This window comes from Ursus americanus, chromosome 3 (assembly GCF_024610735.1).
Source record: "Ursus americanus isolate L20-20 chromosome 3, mUrsAme1.1.p, whole genome shotgun sequence".
In the NCBI taxonomy this organism is placed as follows: domain Eukaryota; kingdom Metazoa; phylum Chordata; class Mammalia; order Carnivora; family Ursidae; genus Ursus; species Ursus americanus.
The window spans coordinates 40,284,183-40,300,732 of record NC_142129.1 but is presented as its reverse complement, the minus strand read 5'-3'; the positions used below and the strand labels follow the sequence as shown (position 1 = coordinate 40,300,732).

The following is a 16,550-nucleotide window of genomic DNA, read 5'->3' as shown; positions in this document are numbered from 1 at the left end:
CAACAGTCACAAAGGTTATCTCTGAGATCACCTTCAGAATGGAATTTCTATTGAAGTTTACCCAGACTGTTTGCTCTGTGGATTTAGGATACCACTGATAGCAATTGCTTTCCTATTTGAGGTTAAATCTGGCATCCTGCAATTTAAATTATGAATCTCAATGAGTCACAGGCTCTCAAATCCTTTCTTTGAACAGAGAGTCCAAAATAGCCGTAGATTTTATTACCCTTTCATGGATAAAGGGAGAAGGACATCTCACAGCCCATCTTTTGACTTAAAGAAACCTCATAGGTATTTAATACGCCCATTGGCTCAGTGTAATTATTAACAGTACCCCCTCTCTCAGAAATATTCCTCTGTACGAAAAATTACAGCCACCCTGGTTATAAGTTAGATTTTATAGCTCTTGACAATAATCTTAGAAGTGTGAATATCTTCAAAGACCCTTTTGTTAAACAGAAAACAGAATAGGATCATACATTTTCACACTGTTTCTACACTCAGCAGGGGTAGTGATATTGACCCTTTTGTGAATATTCTCAATTTACCTCATCAGGACAAGCTTCTGACCAAGAATACTGTCAGCTTTTCACAGCTGTAGAGTAAGAGTGAACATTTTCTTCTAGTGTTTATGAGATTCTTTTTACCAGCAGCATTCTCTGGGTTTAAAGTGGAATTCTATTAATTAGCATTGAGAGCCTTAGGAACTTAAAACTGACAATATGGAAAAGAAAAGAGCGAGGGAATTTATAACAAGAGGGATAATGAGGCACATGATGTTTTGATTGTACATTATGGAGGCCTTTTAAATTCGGAAAGTTAGATGTTTGTCTCATGGAATTAGTCTCTTGAAATCTACACTTGCTGGCCAAGATTTCCCCCTTTAACTTATCTTTATTGTGTTGGAGGACTGAGTTGTTGGAAACTAGCTTTACACCCAAAAGAAGTTTTTTCCACTCAAAAGTAACTTCTCTTAGGCTTTTCTGGGACCTTAGGACACATTTTGCTAAAAGATGCACAAAATAAATCGAGATAAAGCCCAGAGGCTCACAGACACAGTTCAGAGCTCTGGCGGCTTGATGCTGAGATGCTGCGTGTGGTCCCCAGGGAAAGAGCTGGGTGCCACTCTGGCTGTGTGGGGTGCACATTGCCTCCACGACAGCTAGCTGCAAAACCATGCTAAATGCTGTTTTTGCTTTTTGGCTTTTTTCGTAAAAGTGAAAATCCACTTCAGATTTCTTTCATTTAGCAAAAACAGGCACTAACGTAAGTCTGTTGTAAAAGTGAAGGGGGCAGGCTTTTGAAAATCCAGGGGTTACCTGTGTACCACATTTTCTTTCTGTATTTTTTTTTTTAGTAGAAAAACTAGGTATTTATTTGGCCAAACCGTATCCTTTTAGCAAACATTTGTTGAATGCCTGGATAGAAGTTGGCAGTAGGCTATGAGAACAAACACGAAAAAGACACGAAATTGTTCTCAGGAATCTGCTGTGCAAAGTGTGGGCTCTGGCTTCGGGCACAAAAGAGACCGTACACGGGGGAGTTTCAGGGCCTGGCAGACAGACCTCCCGCTTTGAGAAGAACAAGATCTGGGGGGCCTAGAGTAGTCCTCATACTCAGAAGTGGGGAGAAGGGATTCGGTACCGTATTGTCTGTGTCCATTCATCTGTCGAGGGACATGTAGGCGGTTTGCCCCACTTGCTGTTGGGAAGGATGCCGTGAACACCGGTGTGCGCGTAGTCCCTGAGAATCTGGTTTTAATTCTTTTGGATAAATACCTCGAAGTAAGATTGTTTGATTCTGTAGTAGTTCAATTTTTAATTTTTTGAGAAACCTCACTGAAAGGCATTCCATTGTGGTAAGGTCTAATTTATCTGTTTTGTTGTTCGTGTTGTTGCTCATGCCTCGGCGTCCTATCCGAGACACTCGCTGAATCCATGATCATGATTTACTCCTAGTTTTCTTCTAAGAATTTCATGGTTTTAGGTCATCGATCCATTTTAAGTTCGGTTTCGTGTATGATATGAGATAGGGAACCAACTTCGCTCTTGCGTGTAGGTATCCAGGGTCCCTAGCGTCATTTGAGTACAAGCGTGCTCTTTCCTCACTGAATGGCCTCGGCACCCCTGTTGAAAATAGCTGTATGGGTTTATTTCTGGGCTCTCAGTTCTGTTCCTTTGGTCTATAGATCTTCCTTATGCTCTTACCACCGTGTTTTGATGACTGTAGCTTTGGATTAAGTTTTGGAGTTGGGAAGTATGATTCCTCCAATTTTGTTCACGTCTGTTTTGCATATAAATACTGGGGACCTTTTGCAATTCCATATGAATTTGGAGATCAGCTTTTCCATTTCTGCAGCTGTTCTTTATTGCTGAGTATTAGTGTATTAATTTACCAGTGGAGTATATTCTGTTGATGGAAAATGGATAAGCACATGTAATCTCTTCTTAAATCTGTATTTTCTTTATCACATTAACTTGGGACTTAGGGTTCTGTTTTTATCAGACTCTACCTTGAATGAATTTATTCTTCAATAGCATTCGTTGCTAAGGAACCAGTGGCCTTTGGGGCCACCTGTTTTACATTCCAGCTTTAGAAAATACTGTGCTTTCAAGGCATAATCTCCTTTATTCATGATTTATACATGTTTTATCAAGAAAAAAATCATGCTTTGAAACTGTTTTGCAAATAACTTACGCTCTGTCTTTGCAGGTGCCCTTTTTATCTCCTTTGGAAGGTCATATTTATTTAAAAATAAAATGTCAAGTGAATTCAAGTGTTGAAGAAAGGGGTTTTCTAGTAAGTAACATCACTTAATCTATATTTTCCTTTTTCCATGTTGTGAAGTATAAACTTGGTTTCGTGTAGGAATGACAACCTACGTGATTACGTGATACATTGGTTCAGTAAAGATTTGTTGCCTCTCCACTCTATGCCAGTCACTGTGCCAGTACTGGAATCTAACAAAAAATAATCCTTGCCCTCAGAAACTTTAGTTTAGTAGGGAGAAATACAAGTAAACTGGCAAGTGCAATGCTGTGGTGTGATAGGTGGGAGAGAAGAGTGCCTGGGGGTAGCTGGTGGGACATCAGGTCTGCAAAATGGGTATAAGGCCTTAAAAAAAGCCACTGGAAGAGTAGCTTGTAAACTGCTGAGTAAGTTAGCCAGGGAGAAAGAGAGGGAAGAAGTGCTCCAGGCAAAGGGAAGAGCATGTACGGTGGCCCGGAGGGCCCTCCCCTCTTTCACCCCCACCAAAGATAAGGATGGTATAGACAGAGGCAGGTAGTTCAGCAGGTGCTTAGGGTATGGGTGTGTGTGGGGAGGAGGGGCAGGGAGGAGAGCAATTGTGGAGGACAGTGTGGTTAGGGGAGATGGGGCTGGGGATTAAAGGGCCTTTGCAAGAATTTGGACTGTATCTTGAAGCCAGGGACGGACGCTTGTAGGATTTTAAGCAGAGGAATAACATCATATTTGGGGTTTAGAAAAGTCATTCTGCCTGCCATGTGGAGGGGAGGTTGGAGACCGGTGGCCTTGAAGACTAGTGAGACAGTCACTCCATTAGAGGTGATGGGGACTGTCCTGGAGAGATGAAGCAGGAGGGAGGGCAGGCACAGTGATTTGACTGGGCGGCAGAGGGAGTGGAAAAGCAAAAGTAAGGATGTCACCTAGATCCCTGCCTTGCACAACTTGTTGGGTGGCAGTAATGCCACCGAGATAAGAGATCTTGGGGGAGGAGCAAGTGTGCCTGTTTGGATAGAAAGTGTTTTTTGCCCCCCCCCCCCAGTTTTAATGTGGAAAATTGCAGATATACAGCAATGTTGGTAGAATTTTACAACCAACACCCATATACCCACCATCTAGATTTAACATTTAACATGTGGGTTTAACATGTTTTACTATCCTTGCTTTATCATGTATCTACTACCTAGCCATCCTTTTAGCTACTCCTCTGGCCATTACTGAAAATACCATATTTTGGGGGAAGAATTTTAAAGTATACTGGAGACATTAGCGTGTTCCTCCAAATCTCAAATGTACATCCCTATGTTTTGACACATGCATACATCTGTATAACCCAAATTTCTATTAAGATCTACAACATTGCCCCAGAAAGTTCCCTCATGCCAGTTCCTTTATCCCCAAGGTGAGAAGTTTGGATGAGTTCAGTTTTAAGTGGTGTGAATTTTAGATGACTCCAAAGATCTGAGTTTGAAGCTCAAGATTGACGTTTTGGTTGAGATGAAGGTTTGGAAATCGGCATCATAGAGATAGTAATTGAAGGGCAGGGAGCGTTGAGCAAAGCAGAACTAGGAGGAACACTAACTTTTAAACCACAGACCTAGAAAGAGAAGCTCTCAAAGGAGCCTACCAGGGAGCACAGTGTGTCATGGTTGCCAAGAAAGAGAAAATCTGAAAGAGGGAGTGGTCAAGTTAGATCAGGACCTGTTATCAGAGACCGTGGGAGTCATTTATAAGGCAGAGAACAAAGCTGGATTGCAGGTGGTTATGGACAGGGAGGGAGGTAAGGAATGTGAGTACTAGCAGCTCTTGGAAACCAAGTTTGGCTGCAAAGGAGAAAGAGATAAGACCATGGTACCTGCAGAGCTAGGTAGGGTGGAAGGAGGATGTGGCTGACATTTTAATAAGATCAGAGAGACCTGAGAATCTTTAAATTCAAATGGGTGGCTTCTAATAGGGCAGAGACGTTAAAGATGCACTGGGGAAACTGCACTAGGGTTAAGGACTAACATGTGGGACGAGGTCATGAGAGTGAGAAGAAATAAGACCCAAGCCTCCGTTCACGGGATTGATCTTATTCAGACGTACAGTTGACCCTTGCACAACACTTATGTGGGTCCATTTATACGTGGATTTGTTTCAATAAATACATGCAGTACAGTGAATGTATCTTCTCTTATGATTTTCTTAACATTTGCTTTTCTCCGACTCACTTTATTGTAAGAATACAGTCTAAATATGTGTAACATGCAAAATATGTGTTAATTGCGTATGTTACCATATGGCTTCTGATCAACACTAGGCTATTAGTTCAGTTCTGGTGGGTTTGGGGGGAGTCAAAAGTTATATGTGGATTTTCAGCACCCCTAACCTCTGGGCTGTTTCAAGGGTCAACAGTATACTTTTTCCATTATCCGAGGAGAAATGTATGTGTGTCGAATACATAGAAGATTGTGGGTATGGTGCACAAAGCAGAGAAAATCTGATTGCTTTGGTTTTGTTTGTGAAGCAAGAATTTGAATGATACAAAGGACGTCACAAAATCAGTTTGCAATGGCTGTCAAAGGGGCCAGAAAGGAGCTCCGTGGCCAACGCAACCATCAACCAGACTGCCTTGGTTTTTTTCACATGTACGTCCAGTAGATGGCACTCGATGTTCTTCAAGTGTTTTTATCAATTTCTGATGTGAAGGCAGTGTTTACCTCCTGACTTTTTCTTTTAACGTAAATATTTCAGAATTTTACTATAGATACCTTTAGCAACTGACAGACTCTGTTATGGCCACTAGTTCATTTGCATATAATGTCTGGCTGAACTTTTGAGTGCCGCTCTTAACTAGGCTAGTGTTAGTTTAACTAGGTTTGCTGTCTTGGGCCCTATAGCCCATTCTTATCACATCCACACTTAAAAAATGTGGTATGAAACTACTCAGAACTCCCCCAAATAAATTCTATCCCCTGCCAAACTGCCTTTTAATTACTTCTACCCTCTATAAAGTAGAGATAGTAATTGAAACTAAAGTTGCTTGGTTCCGTTTTCCTTCCTGATATGCCAGGGACAGCCGGAAGGAAGGGGACTACCAACCAGAGAAACTTGCTAAGTGATTCTAAGGTGGTGCTGGTCTATCTCTGCCTTGACTGAGGAGCAACAAGTGAGGGAAGTTCAGGATTAGCTAGAAGGTTCCAGTTCTGCTTTGTGATTATGTGTTGTCATTTAGTTCCTTGGCCCGAACTTTCCTCAGCTATCAAAATGAAAATGTTGTCCTCTGTGTATTCTTCTCTGCTTACAGTTGTGTATAATAATAATGCGTTATTCTTACCCATCAAACTTTTCCTTGTCTGTTAGCTTTATGATGTAAAGGGTGAGCATAAACATAAGAGGGAGCTGGTGAGCCATTTATACTAATTTGTGCTTGAGATTGAAATAGCAACATTCCTGTCTTTTATCTCCTGGGTGGTTGTGGGCCAGTGTGGCCTAGAGAAAGCATGCCTTGGGGAGGAAAGAGGATAAACCGGGGAGGAAGATAGAAAGGAGGGGTAAGAGGATATATGGTTAGAGTAAGCTAATTAATTTGGGTTAATTAACTAAGCTAATAAATTTCAGATTTCATTCTCTCATGGAAACATCTCTTCATACAAAGTAACTTTCCTCCATGGCCAGAGCTTGTACTCCTCTATCTCAAACCAACTTTTGGTAAATTCTCACACAAATTAGTGAATCGAGAAAAGTGCATGTCTGCTATCCTAAGGTTGGTGTAAGGCTTAGCTGATCCATGTGAATGTGGAAAAGCCGTAATGCATTCTGAAATCAGACACGAAGATGCTTTCGGATTATCTGTATGAGCTAGGGTCAGCAATGTGTGGCTCGCTGCTCGTTTTTATAAAGTTTTATTGGAACGTGGGCTCGTTTGTTAACACACTATTTATGAGTGCTTTTGCATTACCCTACCAGAATTGCATAGTTGTGGCAGACCCGTTGGCCCACAAAGCCTACCATCTTTACTCTCTGGTACTTTGCAGAAAAAGTTTGCCAACCTCTGATCTCTAGCATTGTTACATTTTACCTTGCTCTGTTCTTTAAAATAGTATTTCCGAAAGGAATTCTTTTTTCTTTTTAAATGCAAAGTACAGACTTTTATGTGATTAAGGATCATTAGGACTGCAAGTAAAAAATAGTGAGGTGGGGGGAGCAGCTTCGACTTACACTGTTTAAATAGAAGTACTGTGGGAAAAAAGCCCCATGTTGTTAGTTATATTTCCCAGAGTCCTGACCTTAACCTCCATGACTGCGTCACCTCTCTTTAGAACGTACCTTGTGTGTCTAAGGCGCGAGCGGCCTGACTGCAGGGAGATTCTACTCAGGTGTGCTTGCCGGCTCAACAGGGGCCAGGAGCTCTGATGTTTATCACAGCCATCAGTCAAGGCATAGATAGAATCATGAGTTGACTCTTTTCTAATCCTGTTCTGTTCTGAATAGAAGTTAAATGCCAGTCTTTTGTATAAAATAAGTTGAAATAAGTTATTATTGGTTTTGTCCACATATAAGGTATGATATTCTCATTATTCTACCCTACAACACTTAAAGCACTTTTCTCTTGTTTAAGGAGCATTTGGTTTGGGACATGATGCTTTAAAAAGGTCTGCTTTAAAAACATAATATAATTAAAAAATATTATAATAAAAAAATAAAAAGGTCTAAATTAGATAGAGGTATTTATTTGGGATGAATATCTGGAAGTTCTTAAGTGCTATATGCTTATAGATGATATTGAAATTCAGGGTCAATTTCTGGATGTTAGCCATCAGTGATTTTCATTACTAGAGTAAAAGATGGTGAAAATCGTGTAAGTGGATTTTGAGCTATGAAGTATGGCAACATATTAAAGTTTAACGTACAGATCATTTAATCGATCCTCAAATTTCTAAAGTTAACGTTTCATTGACTTTTCAGACCATATTTGAAGATGTTAGTGGTTTTGGTGCCTGGCATCGAAGATGGTGTGTTCTTTCTGGAAACTGTATTTCTTACTGGACTTATCCAGATGATGAGAAACGAAAGGTACTATTAATAGCCCTGGTCAGTGCTGAAAGCCCTGACTTTTATGTAGTGTTTCATGCAGAGCTTCCCGCTGGTCTCCACACCCACCCAGATTCCCCTTTGAGTATGTTTACTAAGCCATTAAAAATGTTCTTGTTGCAAGACCTATGTGTGTATTTGTGTAAAATTTTCATGTCTTTTCCATTCCCTGTGATTTGACCACTCTTAAAATACCTTAAGGCATGTATTTGTCTTTCTTTTCTCCTAGAATGTTTCATACTATGTTTTAATAACATTTTTAGCCAGAAATATGAATTCACTTTTGACTTTATTAATAGTTGACTTACGTAAATATGGGATAAAACAGTAATGGAAAGCCATCACAGGAATATAGTGATTTTGATTTTGTTTCTAAAATTTGATAATAGGATTTTATGTGATAAATTGTATCTCATTTTTAAAAGTTTCACTATTATTGCTCAAGTATGATTATTTATTATCCCCAAACTGAGAAATAGAAATAAACAGAATTACAAAGTAATGTGTATTTCTAATTGTTGAAGCTGGTTGATGGGTTATGTGGATGTTTACTATACTGCGCTTTTGATTTCGCATCTCTTTGAAGTATTCCATAACAAAGAGTTTATTTTTTAAGTTGGCTAAAAGCTCCAGTTGATACTTTTGGTTTCTGTTTTCCAAGCAAGAAACAATAATGTAATAAGTATGTTTCTCTAAACCTATTACAATTACATTTTAACTTTTAAATTAATGGCTTTTTAATTTTAAGTTTGTACCAACTTAAATCCTGCTTAATGCTTATTGATGTAAATGGTCTTGTTTATTTTCTATTAATTTGCTTTTAATTTGTTTTTAAAGAACCCCATAGGAAGGATAAATCTGGCCAATTGTACAAGCCATCAAATAGAACCGGCCAACAGAGAATTTTGTGCAAGACGCAATACGTTTGAATTAATTACTGTCCGACCACAGAGAGAAGATGACCGAGAGACTCTTGTCAGCCAATGCAGGGACACACTCTGTGTCACCAAGTACGTATTAGGCTATAAATATAAACACTTCTGTCCGTAAGTAATTGATTGCCCACCATGTTCTTACCACTTTAAGAAATATCTGAGATGGTCCTTGTCTTTGAAATGAGTACAATCTTAATTAGGAAAGAAAACCCACACAATCACTAAGGGAACAATCTAATATCTAAATTAATATAGTTAAAAAAAAAGTCTAACATTCAAGCTGTATCTTAGCTAACCCTGTTTTCCAATATACTCACAGTGTAGCCATTTTCAAGGCAGTTAGCTAATGTACTTTGGGTTAAGTTTGAAGATTTTGTGTATAATTGAGAAGGCAAGTATTATTTAAAGGGACTCCACATGTCCCTTCCTTTCCATCCCAAAATGCCCTCAATGAAATCAGGTGACTTACAATACACAATCTCAGGCTACTTTGCAAATTTCTGGTTGGAGAGTAAGAGAATAAACGGTTGGGAGTGAGGGCCAGCAAAGTAAAGTAACGTGCCATGGTCACATTTGGTAAGAAAGACGCTGAGTCGGGATGTAAACATAGGTTTCCATAGACTGACAACAGAGACTGATGAGTAAACACGTTGAGCACAGTCTCGAGCGCATGGCATGAGCCCAGCAAATGGTCACTATTATTATTGTACGTGTTGCGTTCTCTCCATTGACTAAGAGATGATCAGATCACTGCTATCCCATTTCTAGTACCAATGGGGGAGAAGTTAAAAGACGCAGAATGAGTACACTACACAAACCTTCTGACAACTGCTGTTCTCTAGAAGAATGATCTGGCTTGTGAGTTAGGGAATTCTCTTCCTCACCCTTAACCTGCCCTATCAACTAGTTAGTGATTCAACTTGTGGCTAAATATGGGTGCAAAGAAGTGATTCCCGATTTGGGTGGAGAGGTTAGGACAGACAAAGTTTTAGGATCTTCAGATCACTTGTTGTAGATATCATGTTCTACTAACACAGTACTGACACAAAATAACGGGAGACGGTGCAAAATAGCATTACATGTAGAGCCAGGGGAAGGTCCCCGAGCTGGTGATTCTAGCTCTCAGGGAGCCCGGATCTGAGGGATTTGGGAAGCCCCCAGACAAAGACCTGTGCTGCGCTAGCTCTCGCTGGGAAGTGGCCCACACTCAGTGGGTGTCCGGCACCACCAGATTACCCAGGCCAGACCACCTGTACAAGATAGTTACCCTCTTTAGTGTGGAGACTCCCTCATGAACCAAATGGGATCACTGAATTTTGATTCCGTTAACCAACCTATGGGGATTATTTTCCTTTATCGCAATTGAAGAAGTACCTCACTATAGGGCTTTTGATCAGCATCTGTTAAAAACTGGTAAAGAGTAACTCATTTTACTGGTTTATTTAGACTCCCTCCCCCCTGGCCAGCAAGAGAACAGGGCGGTATAAAATGGGGGAAGGATCCTGACTTTTTGTGTGTTTGTTCCTGTAGGAACTGGCTGTCTGCAGATACCAAGGAAGAGCGGGATCTCTGGATGCAAAAACTCAATCAAATTCTTGTTGATATTCGCCTCTGGCAACCTGATGCTTGCTACAAACCTATTGGGAAGCCTTAAACTGTGGGACGTTTCCAGGCCATGTAGAGGTTTTTTGAGCTGTGTCATAAATGTATCTTAAGAGCATCAGATTTGCTGATTGCATTTTATGCTTTAAATACAAATGGGTATGTGCCAATATTCACTACATATTATGCAGTATTTATATCTTTTGTATGTAAAAGTTCGATTGATTTCTCTTCTGTCATTCATAAATGATTGGAGGAAAATTCATTACAGTCCATTTTGCTAAATCTTAATTTAAATGCCTCATTTTCCTAGAAGTCTAATTATTCAGTTATTCATGACAAAGTATTTTTCTAAATGTAAGGAATTTGGAGTCATCTTCTTGGAGCTGTGGGTCTCGAAGTAGAAAGGTCTTCCAGGGTTTGGAGACAAAAACCTCCAACTTGGTCATCCTTTCTCTATCCTCAGTACTTCTTTCTAAAGTTTGTGATCGTTTATTTATCATGCTATATCTTGTTAGTAGACTACTGAAAAGACTTCCAAGGGACTTGACAGAAACATTTTTAGTAATGGAGGTAAGAAGTTTTTAAATAGCCAGTGTACGTGAGTTGAAAGCTTGAGGCTGCCTTCAAACGAGAGATGTGGCCGTGGGCTATCATGTGAGATTTGGGGCTAGTTTTCTTTAGAAGAGTTAATAATCTCATGGTTTACATGTACCCAGTTTCTATAGATGCTGTGTGGTGCACATTTTCATAGAGTACAGGCTTTTAAAAATAATTATTTTTGCTATAAAGCTAAGACTCCACTTGGCATATCAGTTCTTTCTGCTCCTGTAACAAGAATCAATGTAAATTGAAGAGTCTTTGTATAAAAGTAAATTCTACCAAGCTGCTACAGACTAATACTTTGCTTGCCAAAGTTCTTGTCTTTTTTTTTTCTTGTCCATATATGACAGCGTCTAGAAGCACATTATGAAATCTTTTGAAAAACTTAAGTCATGCATTACCTTTGAAAGCCTAATCCTTTATTTTTTATTATAAAGTATTATAAAGCATGGTCACAACTTTTAAATACACCTTGAATTTCTTCTCTGAATTGTTAAAGTTATTGACGATCTCATTTATAAACACTAAATTCTGTCACCTCCTGTCCTTTAATTTTGTATCCATTCAAATGTGTTTTGTTATGTGTATTATAAAAATATATTTTATGATCTCTTACCCAAATAAATGCTTGCAAAGGACTTAAGGAATCGGTTGTTTACAAAACACTATGGAAACGCGCCGTGTGGCTGCTGGGCCCCTGGGCTGTGGGGCTTCTGGAGGGGACTGAACGGATGGTATCACATTCATCTTTTTACCTCCAGCCCAGTGCTCAGCTTATTATGTGTCCTTAGGGTCCTTGTCGAAGCAGTTGGTGGATGAAGGATCCATTTCTGGGGCATTTCAACAGAATGTGGTACTTAGATGTACTTCGAGGAGAGGCTCAGCAGGGAGTGCTTAGCGGAAACTGGGTGGGCAAAGTGACATCACCCTCCAAAACAGGGAGCTGGTTGGATGGGATTGATGAGAGGGTCCCTTTTATTTATTTATAGACTTGTACTTATTTGGGGGTTTTTTGTTTGTTTTTTTTACTTGTAATTCCAATATAGTTAACATACAGTGTTATATTAGTTTCTGTACGATACAGTGATTCAACAGTTCTCTACATTACTCCGTGCTCCTCAGGGTAAGTGTCCTCTTGATCCCCTTCACCTATTTCTCCCATCTCCCCCGTGACCAACTTGTACTGTCTTTGAAGAGGCATTACCAATCATGGCACAAAATTCGAAAGGCACAAAGAAGTTCAAGTGAAAAGTATGCCTCCACCCCTTGTCACAAGCACGTTAAGTTCTTGTGTGTCTTCCTAGAATGGTTCTAAGCATAATACGTAGGCAGATATATATTCTTTTCTTCATTAAAAATATTCCAAACATACTGTTTGTTCTAAGTTAAGACAAAAAAGCACAACAGAGTGTCCCTTTTCAGTCATTCCTTCCTAGGGTATTGGGAAGGTATGTGAAATCAAGTTTTAGAAGAAATTTAATTTAAGATGGCTGTGGAACATCAAGTTAGAGATAGCTGGTAAAAGTGAAAACTACTGCTCTGTCACTGGCACACAGGGGGTTGTTGGAACCATTAGAGTAGGTAAGAGGATCCAGGGAGTGTGGTCCGGAAAGAGAAGCAAGAACAAAAGGAATGTGTTCTTCAGGGGAAAAGAGAAAACGGAGTGGCCCACAAAAGAAATACAAGAGAGATGTCTTGAATTTCTTCTCCGAATTGTTAACGTTATTGGCAATCTCATTTATAAACACTAAATTCTGTCCCCTCCTGTCATTTAATTTTGCAAGAGAGACCAATTTAGAGTGAGACCAAAGAAGAATCTTAAGATCTGGCCACAAGATCATAAGGCAAGTTAAAGAAAATGGCAACTGAAACTGGGAGCAGTCACTTCAATAAAATAGTTCAGATTAAAAAAAAATCAAGTTAGACAAAATCCATAGAGGAAAAGAACGACAGATTTAATTGGATAAAAAAAATTTCCTGCCTGATAAATGTCTGTAATTAAAGTTTAAACATAAGCATCAGTCTAGGAGAAAATATTTACGACATATTTAATAATCAATGTGTAAAATTTAATATTAAGAGCTCCAATGCCTAGCTATCACTGTTTGAGCATTTTCTACGTACCAGGTGATATTCTTGGAGTTTTGTATGGATTATCTCGTATAATCTTCACCAGACCTTAGGAAATAGGCATCGAATGAGGACACTAAAGCTTAGATAACTGAAGTAATGAATGGGCAGAAAAATACAATTTTAAACGGGTTTAACTGCCTCACTGGCCCCCAGATTGGTGAAACTGTCTGTAGTCAATGTTGCTGAGAAACAAAGTCAGATGTGGTGAGAATAGGGACCGGTAGAGTCTTCTTGGATGGCAACTTGGCCACCTCCAGTGATCTCTGCTCACACACGCAGGGTCAGACTCCCACGCATCAGAGAGCTCATCCATACAGAACGTTCCTTGTAATTTCAAGGACAGAAGCAATCAAGGGCCCAGTGAAGCAGGGAGAAGTCTGCATCAGCCTGTGTGCCTTCCAGGTCTTTCATCCCCACATTGGATACTGGCTTTGGCCCAGGGTAATAGGCAGGGTGTCACGTGAGTTCTGTGGAAGAGCTCACAGGGAGGGACACTGTAGGTGAGGAAGTCTGCCATTTTACACCCTATATAGGAGTCCTATAGCATGTATGCCTTTTATCAGGAGTCTTGCCTCACAGATCCATAAATTCTAAGTTTATTTACAACAAACTATCCTTAACCAGCCACATCCTTCTAAGAGCATTCCACAGATAAGAGATCTAGCAAATATCATTAGTCTATTCACCAGGAGGTCCTGTTTTCAGCACATTTACAAGAATTTAGATGTGTCACCTGCCTTCTTTCCCTGGAACCAAGAGCCAGCTGCTTTAACTCCTTCCTTCCCACTCCTCTCACATGAACTTGCAGGTGAGGAAAGATATCCATGAAAGGATGATCATTACGACAGTGTTTTAAAGGGAAAAATCGGAAATAACCCGAAAATCCAAAAGGGACAAAAATGAGAAAAAATCTACAAGCCCACGAATAGGAAAATCTGGTGATAATTTCTACAGAACATCATGCAGTGTTCAAGAAAAACAATATATATGTATAGATATTTGGAACAATTTTCCAGAACAATTTATAGGAAAAAGAGTTCTGCTGTGCCACATGACATAATGTAACATAAATACCTACAGGAGAGTGTGGAAGGCACCACACCAAATTTTACATGGGAAAGGACAGGGGACAGAGGCTGGCAGCAGTGCTGGGCAGAGGAATGCTTTGACTTTTGACTCTTTCTAGAACATTTGATATGTTTATGATGAGAATATTTTCATATTGCTCATGCACATGGACCTACAAACACTTCAAAAATGAAAATCAGAATGGAGCATGGAGTGAGCTGCCGACTGAGTAGAGACTACAGGCTATTTATTGGGTTGGGAAGCGAGCAGCACCACTGGGACCACAGTGTGGTGGGGCAATGTTGACCGACGGGTGGTTTGGATGAGGAACTGAGTATGGTAGTCCCCTGGTGGGGAAGAGCAGAGGGAAGGGAGGATCTGAGGATAGTGGTCAACAGGGGCGGAAGAGATGAGGGAAGATGCCTTTGCAGAGCATGATGAGGGGTGAGTGGACCCGGGTGATAGGTGGAGTCCAGACCCCCTCCCAGGGGTCAGCATTTGGGAAGGGAATGTGAGTCAGTATTGAGGAAATGGGGCATCCAAAGTGGGCCGTCATGCAAGACTCGGTCCCGCGGAATGAGCTGCAGGCCTTTCTCGTTCGGGACGTGTGCCGTCTGGTGGGAGCCGCGAGCAACAACTGCACAGAGGTTGGAATAGGGAGCCAGAGCGCGCCAGCCACAGCAGACGCAGAGAGCCTGCGAAGGCGTCTGGGGCAATCATCTCTAAACTCTAAGAGAGCTCATACCCTAAAGATACTAACCCCAAAGAGACTATACACGCCCCTCCCACTTTCAAGTTGATACCTAAACTTGTTCATTAGAATTTTAAAAAGTGGCAGGGGATGGAATTTCCATCATATTGGAAATATTAACATTTCAGAATAAAATTTTTTACATTTTTAGAAAAAGACTAAGAAACAGCACGATCAGAGGGAGGGGCAGAAGGAGAAGCAGACTCCCCGCAAAGAGCAGGGAACCCCAGGCGGGTCACCATCTGGGGACCCTGAGATCATGACCGGAGCCGAAGTCAGAGACACTTAACCAACTGAGCCACCCAGGTGCCCCTTTACATTATTTTTAAAATCAAATCCAACAGAATCTAAGTGCAAGTGCCATTTTATCACCTCTTTCACTGTCAATTTAAACATTCACAAATAGGATATTTTTGGAAATTTTATAGCATTCTTTTTACTTTGGTTCTCTCACATAATTTTATACTAATGTAATTTATATTTTGTGTTTGAATAAAATGTGTAAATAACATGAAATGGAATTTTTTAAATGTTCTGTCAACATAAGATTTTAAATGTTAAAAGATTATTTTGAACTGAATTATCATTACATTTATTATTCACAAATGATCAAAACTACAGTAGACATTTGAAAAATTTTAAGCATAAAGTATAAAACTTTATAGGAAATGTGTTTCTTAATGAAACGGATAGACTTTTTATCAACTGGCTTATGTATCTATGGATAAATACCATTTATTTTTAGAATGAGACATGGTTCAGCATCAGTCCTATTTCTTTTTTTCATTTTACAGAAAACCTAACTAGATGAAAATGAAAGCTTTGCTATTGCAAAATCACTCAATTCTCTGGACTTTCAAGTGATATACGAAAAATTATTTTTAATGATAAACTCAAGTATTTTTAGCTGATACAGTAGGCAAGACATGCACTGTGCTATCATAAAAAATGGAAAATAACAAAACCACAGTGAATGAAACAGGATAGAAGTTTCTCTTTCACAGGCTCCTACGCTGGGAGCCTGCTTCTTCCTCTCCCACTCCCCCTGCTTGTATTCCCTCTCTCACTGTCTGTCTCTCTCTCTGTCAAATAAATAAATAAAATCTTTAAAAAAAAAAAAAAAAAGAAGTTTCTCTTTCATATGAGAATTTAGTAAGGTGGTCCATCTGGGCAGAGAGGTGACTAGCAGGGTGTCCAAGGACCAAGGACCTTACCTAGAGTAGCCTGGGATGCGGCCTTGCCCTCACAGTCAAAGCTAGCTCCCTTGCATCACTTCCAGAGTCAGCTTCCAGGAAAGAAGAGAGAGGGGAGCTCACCACTGGTCATTTTAAGATCAAGACACAGAACTTGCACGCATTGCTTCTTACATCCAACCTGCAAGAACTTAATCACATAGCCATACCTTGTTGTTGCTAGGAAAGGTAGTCTTTCTTTGAGTGTCCCTCAAACCCTGCGGAGATGCATGAGGTTTCTATTATAAACATGCACCAAGGGGCATTCGGGGGCCACCAGCAAGCCCTGCCATGGCTTCGAACTCCTTCACTTTTGTTAAAAGCAAGGATATGAAAGCTACCCATCTTGCAAAAGGATGTGTTATTCTGCCTTGAGAGTCCAGGAAACTACTATTTGAATTGTCAGTTTCT

General features: G+C 40.1%; 2 protein-coding genes across 5 annotated transcripts in view; one reads left to right on the top strand and one right to left on the bottom strand.

Moving 5' to 3' along the window:
- ANLN (anillin, actin binding protein) overlaps positions 1-11,591 on the top strand; it is a 118,235-nt gene extending 106,644 nt beyond the window's left edge. For all 4 annotated transcript variants that reach the window (XM_087860905.1, XM_087860904.1, XM_045792862.2 and 1 more), the window contains 4 exons: positions 2,713-2,799; positions 7,690-7,797; positions 8,653-8,825; positions 10,281-11,591. In XM_087860905.1, coding sequence (XP_087717031.1) covers positions 2,713-2,799; positions 7,690-7,797; positions 8,653-8,825; positions 10,281-10,404 — 492 coding nt within the window. In that variant the 3' untranslated portion in view covers positions 10,405-11,591. The remainder of the gene's footprint in view (positions 1-2,712; positions 2,800-7,689; positions 7,798-8,652; positions 8,826-10,280) is intronic.
- MATCAP2 (microtubule associated tyrosine carboxypeptidase 2) overlaps positions 1-16,550 on the bottom strand; it is a 125,977-nt gene that overhangs the window by 109,217 nt on the left and 210 nt on the right. The gene's annotated exons all lie outside the window — the stretch shown is intronic.